The sequence below is a fragment of the Rhinopithecus roxellana genome, chromosome 1 (assembly GCF_007565055.1).
Source record: "Rhinopithecus roxellana isolate Shanxi Qingling chromosome 1, ASM756505v1, whole genome shotgun sequence".
Taxonomy (NCBI): domain Eukaryota; kingdom Metazoa; phylum Chordata; class Mammalia; order Primates; family Cercopithecidae; genus Rhinopithecus; species Rhinopithecus roxellana.
Genome location: NC_044549.1, coordinates 43,498,155 through 43,511,538, shown reverse-complemented (window position 1 = coordinate 43,511,538; position 13,384 = coordinate 43,498,155). Strand labels below are relative to the sequence as shown.

The window sequence follows — 13,384 nt, the reverse complement described above, 5'->3', positions numbered from 1 at the left end:
TTTGAAAGTGATTTAGGTTGTCAGGTCCCAGATATGAGACAAAAAAGACTGAGAGAAAGTTGTTAGATTTCTGATTTGAGTGCATAAATGGTATTATCATTTACTGAGCTGCGGAATCCAGGAGATAAAGTATGGATTTGGTGGGGGTAGGATGGAGGATTGGAGACCAGGAGATATGCAGAGGCTTATTTGAGGGGACTGTGAGACCTCCAGGTGGAGTTGAAAAATGGGGCTCAGAACTGCAGATATGAGAGTCATATTTGCAGTTGGTGAGTTGACGCCGCGGGGGTGGATGAGATCACTCCTGCAGAGTATGTAGAATGAGATGAAAAATGCCTTAGACAGAATCCTGGAGCAAACAATTAAGAGGGGTATGGTGGAAGTGAACGCAGGGAAAAGGCCTGTAAAGGCAAAGTGAAGGGTAATAAAAGAACCAAGGGAAGATGGCATAGGAGAAGCCAAGAAAGCAGGATTTCAGGAATGAAAGAGTGAAATACTATAGAAAGTGGTCCAGTAAAGATGGATAGAAGATAATCCATTGGCGTTAACCACATGGGGGATTCTGATGAGCAGTTTCTCTCCTTTTTTTTGAGACAGGGTCTCATTCCTGTTGCCCAGGTTGGAGTGCAGTGGCACGATCACAGCTCACTGCAGCCTCAGCATCCCACCAAGTGATCCTCCCATCTCAGCCTCCCAAGTAGCTGGGACTATAGGCATGTGCCAATATGCGCAGCTAACTTTTTGTATTTTTAGTAGAGATGAGGTCTTGCCATGTTGCCGAGGTTGGTCTCGAACTCCTGAGCTCAGGCAATCCGCCTGCCTCTGCCTCTCAAAGTGCTGGGATCACAGGTGTGAGCCTCCGTGCCTGGCCACTGGCAGTTTCAAAAGGGTGCTGGGAATGAGGCAGGGAGCCAGGTTATAGTAGGCTGAGTGGGCAGGTGGACAGGAGAGTCCACTACTCATTCCAGAAGTTTGGCTGCTTATGGAGAGAAGGAAAACACAGTAGGAACCAGTGGTGGAAAGTTAGGAAGGCTTTTGTGGTAATGCTGTTTTTAAAATGGAAGAGATGGAATGCTTAGGGCACTATACTCCTTGTTTGGCTATCCATAGGCCTGTAAAACCTGGCCTGAAGACAGAAACAGGTGCAACATTTAAAGCAAAAGCCCATGGCCAAAGCAGATGAAGTCATCCTTCTTTTTTGAAAACAGCAGTGCCCTCTGGAGGCAAAAAATGCATCTTGTCTTTGCATTTTAGGATGCAAAGGATTGTACTAGACCTGCTGCTTTCCCTTGATGAGTAAGAATGGGATCTGATGCTGTAGATGGTTGTACAAAATTTTTCTATTTCAAAGACATTAGAAATCATTTAGCGGCCTAAACATAGCAACAAGTGTGGGCAACTGTATCTTTAAGCATTTTCGTCATCACTCTTCTAAAAATTCATAATCTTTAATTCCTACCTATTAGATGGAAAATCATTACAAAGTATTTTTTCCAAGATTTTCTGACTTTTAACCAGATATGCCCCTATCATTAGGTCAAGGATATTTATCACAAATTCAGTAATACACACCCCTCACAGGCACAAGTGGCATTTCCTCTTTCTTCAGACACTCTCCAGGGGGCTTCACTCACTCATAAGCTCGGTCTTCCTTACTGTTGTTTGAATGTTGTTCTCAGTCTCACCACTTTGTTATCATCCTCTTCTTCTAAATATGTAAAATCCTCCTGCATTCTTCATTGCCAGGCTCTAGTCTCACCTCCTCCATAAAGCTTTCCCTGTTCCAGGCCGTAGAGCATTTTCCATTCTCTGAACTGGCATTATGATTTCCATTGGAACCCTTCTTGGAAAGGGTAGAAGGTAAACAGTAACAACAGCAAAACAATGTGTACATCGTTATCAAGGAAATTAAGAACTGTTCAAAATCAGAAATCATGTTTGGTCCTCCTACAGTATATTCTTACTGAGTTTCCTAAGATTCTGGCTAATGTTTATTGCATCTTTTCTAATTCATTCCTAGAAGTGGACCACTGTATCTGGAAACTACAGTCTATGCTTTGAAGCGCAAAAGAGAATAAACATTTAAAGACTCCCCCGGGGACCTGGAGGATGGACTTTTCCACGGTAAAAAGCATAAATGTGTGTATGTCATGAACCTTGATCAGCACATGAATACTTCTTTCTATAACAGCAAGAAATCTGGGGTGTTCACTAATACCCGACATCCTCATCTGCTTTTAATAGCCCAATAAAGTTTTCTCCTGTCTCCCTTCTTGGGAAATGGGGAATCAGTAATATGCTAATCTAATCAATAGTGTCAACTTGAAGCTGGATGATTTTTCAGAATATTTTTAATTCTCTTAGCTCATTTAGTGATTCTGCTTTTTCGGGTTGGGGTAAGGAGAGTAATAGAGGATGAATGAAATGAAGGGAATAGAGAAAGATCAGATTAAAAGTCACTTACTAAACTTGAAAATTCCATATTAAGGCTTGTGCCGTGACAAAAGCAATTGAAAGTGTATCCTTGCTGGTGGATGAGAGACAGAGCTGATGAGGCTCACGTCCCCAGGTCTTCTGTCTAGAGAAACCCCATGAGCCTTTGGAGATTGGAGTCTATGTGAGAGTTTGGGGTCATTTTGGTCTGTGACTTTTGGGCCTTTTAAAGTGTTAATCTCTAACCCTCATCTCATTGTAAATTAGAATGAGATGCACTGAGATACATTGGCGGTAGCTAGCGCCTGTAATCCCAGTTACTACAGAGGCTGAGGCCAGGAGGATCACTTGAAGCCAGTAGTTCAAGACCAGCCTGGGCAACATAGCAAGACTCTGCTCATCTCTAAAAATGTAAAAACAATTAGCTGGGCATGGTGGTGCATGCCTGTAGTCCCAGCTATTCAGGAGACTGAGATGGGAGGATCGCTTGAGCCCAGGAGTTCAAGGCTGCAGTGAACTGTGATTGCACCACTGCACTCCAGCCTTGGTGACAGAGTGAAACCTTGTCTCAAAAACCAGTAAAAATTAAATTTAAAAAAAGAAATGCATTGGCCCCTAGGGAAATGGCATAGGGCAATGTTTGCTGGCACATTTAGTATTTTAAGTGTTTCAGACATGCAGATATTTAAAAACACATGCTCCCCTCCCTCCCAAACGCATTGCTTTGAGCAGGATTTCCATTGCATTGTGTTTACTAGGGTGTATTTGTTATCAGTAAGCTGTAGTCATTGCACTTCCATTTTTTAAGAAAGCCATTCTCATTTTTCACAGGTTGCCGGAGCAGCAGCTTACAATAAAAAATCAGGTAGGATTACCTCACTCTCACTCTTGTTTCAGAAATTCTTTGCTCAGATCTTTCCTCAGTGGAGAAAGGGGAATACATAAGGAGAATGTTTTCCCTACAGGTGCTCAGGTGCGTGACTGCAGATCCTTGTGGGGACCCCCACACATGCTTCAGAGTTGGTGTGGCACCAGCAGGCATGATCTCTCAGGGCCCCACCATTCCTCTCCTTTGCCCATAAATGTGAGACTCTTTTAACGGGAGCCTACAGCTGAAATTGGCCAGATGGGGTGGCCAGCTGATTGTCTCCTTGCTCAACGAGTGCTATGCAAGCTAAATAGTTCTTGCCTAATTCCAGGGGTGCCCCATTAAAGATTTTCAACCAAAGCTCAGGCCAATAGGGCCTTACTACTCAATTCCGGCTTTGTTTGGGTATTTGAGGCCACAAGAGGTCTTTCTAGGAGACTCAGATTAGAAATGGGAGTTGACGCAAAATAAAAGTAATTGTCACATTTTATCTATTTTAGCATGCACATTTTTTTCACATTTTAACATTACTGAAATAAGGTAGTATATCTTTTAACAATTGATGGTATGCCCCAGTTTAGTTAAAATTTTTTTTCCTTTCTCAGAGGCATTGTAACAACAATGTCTTAGACACCATGAAATATGGTGGTGTCCCAAGCTGGGTCCTCCGGGAAGCAGAATTTGAGATGGAATTAGGAGTGCAAAAAATTCACTGTGAAAGGTAAAGAGAGGAAGCCAGACTGAGCAGACTAACCATCAGACTGTAATAAGAACCTGACAGTCTCTGCAAGCCTGAGATTGACTGTTAGAGGTGTCCCACGTTGTGCATAAATGGCCTTGCTCAGCTACTGATGGAGGCTACCCTGAGAATAGCATGACGTTGGCTGAAAGCTGAGATGAACCCTGAGGGGCTAGCAGCTGGAGGCTGTCAGTAACTGTATTTCCCACTTCATAGCCAATTGCAGGGAGATCTGAGTAGCACATCTTCTTGTCTGCCACATACAGTAAATAATTTTTAGTCAATTAGTTTTAATTTCACCAAAATTGTGCCAGACTAGAATATCATAAAGAATTATTTACTGAACTGAAGTAGACATTATCAATGCTCCACTCATTGGCTGGTCCAATGTCTTCCCTACTCCTACTCACCAGGTAACTGCCTCAATCAATGACCAATAGAAGTCGGGTAGGCCAGGCATGGTTGCCTTTTTGGAGTCACCCAGGTGGGCAGATTGCTTGAATCTTTTGGAGCACTTTTGTAGGCCCAGGTGGGCAGATTGCTTGAAATCAGGAGTTTGAGACCAGCCTAGGCAATATGGCGAAACCCCATCTCTACAAAAAAATACAGAAATTAGCTGGACACGATGGTGTGGGAGGCTGTGAGCCTGTAGTCCCAGCTATTCAGGAGGCTGAGGTGGGAGGATGGCTTGAGCATAGGAGGCAGAGGTTGCAGTAAGCCAAGATTGCATCGCTACACTGCAGCCTGAGCAACACAGTGAGACCCTGTCTCAAAAAAAAAAAAAAAAAGAAGTTGGATAAATATCCCAGCTCCTGTGGTTACTACCCCACCAGTGATATAACCCTGAGGCACAAGATCTACACTGTTTCCCAGTGGAGTTAAGTTCCATCTGCCTAGTTACACGTGCTTTGTTCATTTGTCTTACTTTCACACCCTGCCCTCCCCACCCCAAGGCCCTAGTATTTCCTAGGATCACCTCCCAAATAAACTACTTACATTCAAATCTTTGTCTCAGGGTCTGCTCTTAAGAAAACACAAACTTAGATGCTGACAAAAGCAAAAAAGTTATAAAACCTCCACCTGTTTTGGCTCATAATTAAGTCCCTTCCAATACCTGTGCCATAAGCATGGGTCTTTCTAAGCTCTCCACTTTTATATATATTTTTAAAAATTCATGGCCCCCATATACATAGTTTTCCTATCATCATCACTGCATCGTGGTAGCTACCACTTATGGAGTACTTAATATATGTCAGGCACAAGAGTATGCACTTTATGGGTGACCCATTGAAAACTCTTAGATGTTCTTAGTCTGATTATATGTCTAGTTGAGAAGAAGAATCACGAAGGACAATAGATGAAGTTCATCTCTCTTTTGCACATAGGAAACACAGTCTCCTGGTATGAAGTGGGATTACAACCTTTCAAACTGTGATTTTTTTTTTTTAATCTTCTCTTCTTTTCCAGGAACTGATGCTGTTCGAGAAAAGTATAGTTCACGAATTCCCATTAACCACAATGACTTCAAAATTTTTAAAAATAATGAGCGTCAGCTGTGTGAAGTCCTCCAGAATAAGTTTGGCTGTATCTCTACCGTGGTCTCTCCAGTTCAGGAAGGCAACAGCAAATCTCTGCAAGTGTTCAGAAAAATGCTGACTCCGAGGATAGAGTTATCAGTCTGGAAAGATGACCTCACCACACATGCTGTTGATGCTGTGGTGAATGCAGCCAATGAAGATCTTCTACATGGGGGAGGCCTGGCCCTGGCCCTGGTGAAAGCTGGTGGATTTGAAATCCAAGAAGAAAGCAAACAGTTGGTTGCCACAGTTGGTAAAGTATCAACTGGTGGGATAGCTGTCACGGGAGCAGGGAGGCTTCCCTGCAAAGAGATCATCCATGCTGTTGGGCCTCGGTGGATGGAATCGGATACACAGGGATGTATTAGAAAGTTGGAGAGGGCCATTGTAAGTATTCTGGATTATGTCTTCTATGGAAATACTCACATTAAGACAGTAGCAATTCCAGCCTTGAGCTCTGGGATTTTTCAGTTCCCTCTGAATTTGTGTACAGAGACTATTGTAGAGACTATCTGGGTTCATTTGCAAAGGAAGCCAATGATGAGTAATTTGAAAGAAATTCACCTGGTGAGCAATGAAGACCCTACTGTTGCTGCCTTTAAAGCTGCTTCAGAATTAATCCTAGGGACAAGTGAGCTGGGACAAGAAACCACCCCTTCTTTCAATGCAATGGTCATAAACAACCTGACCCTCCAGATTGTCCAGGGCCACATTGAACGACAGACGGTAAGTCTTTGTTTCTATTCTCTCGAACTGGCACAGGTGATCCTTGAAAGTTAAATAATTTTTAAGTATACACTACACAACACTACGTAGAAACCATCTTGTTTGGATTAAGAATATGAGCCAGGTGCAGTGGTACATGCCTGTAACCCAGCTACTTGAGAACCTGAGGTTAGAGGACCATTTGAGCCCAGGAGTTGGAGGCCAGCCTAGGAGACATAGCCAGACCCCATCTCTTTAAAAATTTTTATTTTAAGTTTTTTTACAATAGGCTGGTCATGGTGACTCATGCCTGTAATCCCAGCACTTTGGGAGGTCAAGACAGGAGGATCACTTGATCCCAGATGTTCAAGACCAGCCTGAGGAACGTAGCAAGACCCTGTCTCTCAAAAAAAAAAAAAAAATTTTCAGGGCATGTTGATGCACATCTGTAGTCCCAACTACTTTGGGAGGCTAAGGCAGGAGGCTCAGTTGAGCCCATGAATTCAAGGCTGCAGTGATTCCTGCCAGGGCAACAGAGCAAGACTTTGACTTTGTCTCTAACAAAAAATAATAATAATATAGCATTCAGGGCCAGGCCATCTGGATTTGAATACCAGCTTTGCTATTTTTTTAACTGGGTAACCCAAAGCAAGTTACTTTATCTTTAGTTCTTCAGTTTCCTCATTTGTACAATGAGGATAATAATAGCATTTATATCTTAGAGCTGGGATCAACACACATAAAATGCTTAGAGTAGTGCTTGATATGTAATAAGTATTTATCATTATTATTGCTATTGCTATTATCTTAGGCACCCTGAGGAATTAGAATAATCTTTGATCCCAAGGAACCTAAAGTCAATTATATTCTTCACTGTAAAAATATTCTTTATTTGAAAGATCTCTCTGGGGAGAAAAACGATCTCAACATTTCTGAAGCAACCTATCAATAGTAAACAAAAATAATACTTAAGAGTATGTAAATTTGTGACAAGAGTGGAGTATAGTGGACCAGGAAAGATTGCTTCAGAAGGTATGAGTTTTGAATCTGATCTCAAGTTTCAATGGTTATAATTGGCAGGAGGGGAAGCTTTCTGGGTGGTCAGAGTGACTTGATCAGAGAGATGCAGAGGAATTGACAGAAAATAATGGGCTTGACTAGAGTCAGGAGACACGGGAGGAGCTCTAAGTCATAGTCTGTGTGTTTATACACAGAATATAACTCTGCCAGGGCCTGTGGAGAGTTTACGCAACTAAGCGTTTAGCTGGGGGTCACTGGGCACAAAGGCGAGGATGCTAACAGGGAGAGGGAAGGAGTCAAGGTAGTGGTGAACCTAGGTATTTCTGAGTTAGTGCAGCTCCCCTGCTAGACGGAGAGCACCTTAAAGATGGAGATCTTGGTGTGTTCAGCCCTATAGCCCCAAGGCCTGGTCTGGGCATGCATCTAAGGGTTCAGCAAATTAATGATAAATAAGTGGAGGGGGTAGGAGGGAGAAGGCACCACAACAGAGGGTGAGAATGAATATAAGGCTATATTCTTTTTTTTTCTTCTGGATCAGTGATATCACACTTAAGATTCCTGTGACCACAATCAAATAGACTTAGACATTGGCAAAACAAACAAACAAACAAACAAACACTTATTGCCTATAAGACAATTAGAGAGAAGACTAGGGGAGTTCATGAAATGAAATATTTGAGAAGTCATTAACACACAAATTTAAAATTAAAATGGAAGCATTCTAGTTGACTAACTTATCCCTTTAACTGAATTTTTTAGTGTGTATTTATTGCCAGCAACATTAGGAACATTACAATTTTTAAAGGGTGTTGGTGCCCCCAAATTGCAAATTCTAATTGTGCTTTCGAAATGAAGCATTAATTAACATCAGTGAAGAAGTACCTGAGTTACCCTGAAAGGGAGCCAAAGTCAGTAGAATGATTAGGGGAATTTGGGCATGGGGGAAGGAAGGACACTATCATTTTTAGCACAGCTCTGAGGGTTAACTAGGAGATGATATTGTCTAAAGTACAGCTCATGTATATGTACAGTCTGTTTCTGAAGAGAGAGATGAAGAACTTGGTTGCACATAAGATGGGTGGGTGAGTAGGAGGTCTGGGGACCTGACCAAGAAGAGGGCCTACTTTTCATTGAATACCTTTTTGTCCCATTTGGAGTTTCTTCAACCATGTTAAGTTTGTTATACTTTAAACCATAAAAACATTAGGAGATGGAAATTTCCCAAGAAATTTTATTTCCTATTTAAAATGAGACAAAACAAAAACCCACGATGAAATAGCAAAAAGTCATGGTGGTCAGGCAGAGATGAAACCATTTATTCACAGAGCTTAAAACAAATCACAGGGAATACTCGGAATCTAGCCATCTGGGAAGTGTAATCCAGCAAGGGGCAAACAGACGTTTGCCCTGGGATTAGTGGCTCACGCCTGTAATCCCAGCACTTTGGGAGGCCAAGGCGGGTGGATCACGAGGTCAGGAGATCAAGAACATCCTGGCTAATACAGTGAAACCCCGTCTCTACTAAAAACACAAAAAATTAGCCGGGCCTGGTGGCGGGCGCCTGTAGTCCCAGCTACTCGGGAGGCTGAGGCAGGAGAATGGCGTGAACCCGGGGGAGGTGGAGCTTGCAGTGAGCCGAGACCGCGCCACTGCACTCCAGCCTGGGTGACAGAGTGAGACTCCATCTCAAAAAAAAAATTAAAAAATTAAAAAAAAGAAAAAAAGAAAATTATATCATCCGTACATGTTCGTAATTTCTGAATTACGTAATTCAGCTTCATTCATGGCAATCAAATAATCGCTCTTTGGAAATACGAGTTTCTATATATTAATAATGAAATTTTTTAGAAATTAGGGTCTTCAAAGAGTATTTTTCGAAGCTCTTCAGGGAAGTAAAATTTAAATTACTCATTTAAGAAGAAGAAATTTAACAATGAATCCTACCCTTTCTTCCCTTTTCAGGCAGATGTAATTGTTAATTCTGTAGACCCACGTGATATTACAGTTGGACCTGTGGCAAAGTCAATTCTACAACAAGCAGGAGCTGAAATGCAGTTGGAATTTCTTGCCACAAAGGCTAAACAGTTTCAACAGTCCCAGTTGGTACGGGTCACAAGAGGATTTAACTTGTCCTGCCAATATATATACCATGTACTGTGGCATTTAGAATTTCCTAAACTTCAGGTAAGTTTAAAATAAGTGTGTCTTTATTTAGCTCCATAGTCTATATAGTCTTTTTTTTTTTTTTAACAGATTTCCATCATTTCATTACATTCATGAAATATTTTGTCAAGTGGTATAGTCCTCATTTTTTAGCACACCTGTGAATACCAGAAATACTGAACAGGTACAGTTGCCATAAGTTATCTTAAGAAGTTTGATTTAGGTCTGGCGCAGTGCCTCATGCCTGTGAATCCAGTGCTTTGGGAGACCAAAGTGGGAGGATCACTTGAGCCTAGGAGTTTGAGACCAGCCTGAGCAACATAGCAAGACTTCCATTTCTACCAAAAAAAAAAAAAAAAAAAAAAAACCAATTAGCCAGGTGTGGTGGTACACACCTGTAGTCCCAGCTACTCAGGAGGCTGAGGTAGGAGGATCACTTGAGCCCAGGAGATTGAGGCTGCAGTGAGCTGTGATCACACTGCTGCACTCTAGTCTGGGTGACAGAGACTGTCTCAAACAACAAACAAACTAAACAACAAAGAAGTTTAAAATGTTGCCTAACCCATGGCTAAATTTTAAGTAGGCATACTACAGATAGACACCGAAACTAGTACTCCCTCAGTCTGAACACTGGTTCACCCCAACATACCCAGTGACCTCTTCAGCCTTTTCCTAAGTAGGCAAGGGATTCACCCTCTCATGTCCCTCCATGTGTTATATTCCTGGAGCAGCTGGGGTTCCCCCTCCAGCATCATTCCAGTCAAATCTGTTACCTGAGGTCTCTTCCACCGTGCCTGCAGTGGAGCCTGGCTGTCTAGCCCACTCTCCACTGAGGCACATAAAATACAGGCATTAATGAACTCAGGAGGCAGAGGTCGCAGTGAGCCGAGATCGCGCCACTGCACTCTAGCCTGGACGACAGAGTGAGACTCTGTCTCAAAAAATAAATAAAATAAAATAAAATAAATAAAATAAAATAAAATAGTCATTAAAGAATAGGAGGAACCCACTCAGATGGTGAAAAGAGGGAAACTTAATCCCCTTCTCTGCCTTTGTCTATCTTTCTTCTTCACCATTTCTGGTTCCTTCTTGAGAGCTCTCTAATCCCAAATTGGTCCTCTAGTCTCCCTCTATCCCTCAGTGTTCCAAAGTCCTTCCATGGGCAACATTCCTGTATTATTTTGATGTTAACAGTTGGTAGAAGTTTAAATCTGCCAAAAATGTTAGCATTTCTCCAAGAGGAATTACATGATAGATCTTAATGACGTTGAATAAGTGCTGCTTTCTTATTTTAATCTCGATATCCTTTATGAAAATTCAGTCCTCTTTACGTTGACCTGGAAGGGGTAGGTGAATGGGGTAAACTGATGGTTGGCTCTCCGACCTGGGGGAATGGGCAAGGCTACATAAACTGGGAGAAATTCTAGTGCCCACATGTCCTGAATAGCACAAGATGGCCACTCTATTGCTTCAGTTTCTCACCACCTAACCTTATAGCCATAGTGGGTTCCCTCTGGAGTGGGACCTTTCCTGTCATGTGAGGAGGCAGGGACACGAACCCTGAGGGAGAGTGGAGGTGGACATTGTAAAATATGGGCAGGATCAAGGGGTAAGTGGAATCTTGTTCTTGACTCAAATGCTCATCTTAAAATTGTGTTTTCCTACAGATATTAAAACATGCAATGAAGGAGTGTTTGGAAAAATGCATTGAGCAAAATATAACTTCCATTTCCTTTCCTGCCCTTGGGACTGAAAACATGGAAATAAAGAAGGAAACAGCAGCAGAGATTTTGTTTGATGAAGTTTTAACATTTGCCAAAGACCATGTAAAACACCAGTTAACTGTAAAGTTTGTGATCTTTCCAACAGATTTGGAGATATATAAGGTAAGTTAATATCTTAGAAATGTCCTATAGTTCATTCATTCATTCATTCATTCAACAACATCTGTTTAGTATCTACAATGTAAGACTCAGGGCTACGTGCTGTACAGTGTAGTGGTGTTCTAACTTGGTGAAGTTTAATTTTTACAGATTGTCTACCTCTGAACTAGTAAAACATGTCATTATAGATGGCCAGGCGTGGTGGCTCACACCTGTAATCCCAGCACTCTGGGAGGCTGAGACGGGTGGATCACCTGAGGTCGGGAGTTGGAGACCAGCCTGACCAACATGGAGAAACCCTGTCTCTACTAAAAATACAAAATTAGCTGGGTGTGGTGGTGCATGCCTGTAATCCCAGCTACTAGGGAGGCTGAGGCAGGAGAATCACTTGAACCTAGGAGGCGGAGGTTGCGGTGAGCCGAGATCACGCCATTGCACTCCAATCTGGGCAACAAGAGTGAAACTATCTCAAAAAAAAGAAAAAAAAAGAAGCCATGTTTACCCTACTACCTAGCTTTGGTCTTTCCTTTTATTGGCACTTATTCTCCCCTCTGCTCCTTAAAGGTAAGCAACCCTCTAGTTTCAGTGTGGTGTCCTTGCCCCTCTCTCATCTCTCTCCCTTCAAGAACACAACTGTTTTTTACAACTTCTGTGAAGTCCTGTCTTCTTAGCCAATCCTCTCTCATTTCCACTTGGATATCTGACCGTCATCTCAAATGCAGTGTATTTAAGGCAAATTCTTTGTCTTCTCTCTCTCTGTCTCTTTTTTTTTTTTAAAAACAGATGAGGTCTTGCTGTGTTGCCCAGGCTGGAGTGCAGTGGCACAATCATAGCTCACTGCAGCCTTGAATTCCTGGGCTCAAATGATCCTCCCACTCCAGCCTCCTGATTAGCAGGCACTACAGGCACATGCTACCATGTCTGGCTAATTTTTAAATTTTTTGTAGAAAAGCAGTCTTACTATGTAAACCCAATCTGGTCTTGAGCTCCTGGGCTCAAGTGATCTTCCCATCTCAGCCTCCCAAAGCTCTGGGATTATAGGTGTGAGCCACTATGCCTGGCCTGTCTTCTCAATCAGTTTTCCCTCTAAAATCCCCATTAGTCTCAACTTTGCCTCTTACTGGCTATATAACCTTGGGCAAGTTAGTTTACTTATCTGTGCCTCAGTTTCCTCATCCTTAAAAGAGGGATACTAATTACCATCTTATGGAGCTGTTGTGAAGATGAAATGAGTTGATACAGTCAGGTGAGGTGGCTCATGCCTGTAATCCCAGCACTTTGGGAGGCTGAGGCAGGCGGATCATCTGAGGTCAGGAGTTTGAGATCAGCCTAGCTAACACGATGAAACCCCATTTCTACTAAAAATACAAAAAATTAGCCAGGCGTGGTGGCACACACCTGTAATCCCAGCTACTCGGGAGGCTGAGGCAGGAGAATCGCTTGAACCCAGGAGGCGGAGGTTGCAGTGAGCCAAGATCACACCATTGCACCCCGGCTTGGTCAACAAGAGTGAAAAACTCCCTCTCAAAAAAAAAAAAAAAAAAAAAAAAAAAAGAGTTAATACCTGTGAAACACGTAGAGTAGTACCTAGCACAGAGTAGAAGGTAGCTGTTATTATATCAACTGTAATGAGCTGTAGTTCACTGAGTGCTGAATCGTTACTAAATTCAGTGAATTGTTTCTTTTCTTTCCAGTTTCTTTAACAGCATCAGTATGCCTGTCTAGTTTTGCCATGTCTCCAGTATTGCCCTCAAATTCAACCCATTCTTTTTTAGCTCATCTGTAGGCGACCTCAGAAGGAAATCAGCCGTTGTCTAACATGTCTGGGGTCCCTGTGTTGGAGGGGAGCTTGTCTTATGGGTCTGAGTGCACTTCATCTCAGCTTTTTGTTTGGGTGGACAGATCAAGCTGAGTTCCTAACATGTGAATAAACTGTGATATATTCAGCGTAATTAATATATGTTGCAGTGCTGTTCTGCCTTTAAAGTACTGACCA

At 42.3% G+C, this 13,384-nt stretch overlaps 1 protein-coding gene across 5 annotated transcripts in view; it reads left to right on the top strand.

Annotated features, from left to right (window-relative positions):
* The window catches only part of PARP9 (poly(ADP-ribose) polymerase family member 9), a 37,617-nt gene that overhangs the window by 2,682 nt on the left and 21,551 nt on the right, over window positions 1–13,384 (top strand). For all 5 annotated transcript variants that reach the window (XM_030941949.1, XM_010370538.2, XM_030941955.1 and 2 more), the window contains exons 2-6: window positions 2,021–2,124; window positions 3,265–3,298; window positions 5,508–6,343; window positions 9,305–9,526; window positions 11,173–11,391. In XM_030941949.1, the coding sequence (XP_030797809.1) occupies window positions 2,110–2,124; window positions 3,265–3,298; window positions 5,508–6,343; window positions 9,305–9,526; window positions 11,173–11,391 (1,326 nt within the window). In that variant the 5' untranslated portion in view covers window positions 2,021–2,109. The remainder of the gene's footprint in view (window positions 1–2,020; window positions 2,125–3,264; window positions 3,299–5,507; window positions 6,344–9,304; window positions 9,527–11,172; window positions 11,392–13,384) is intronic.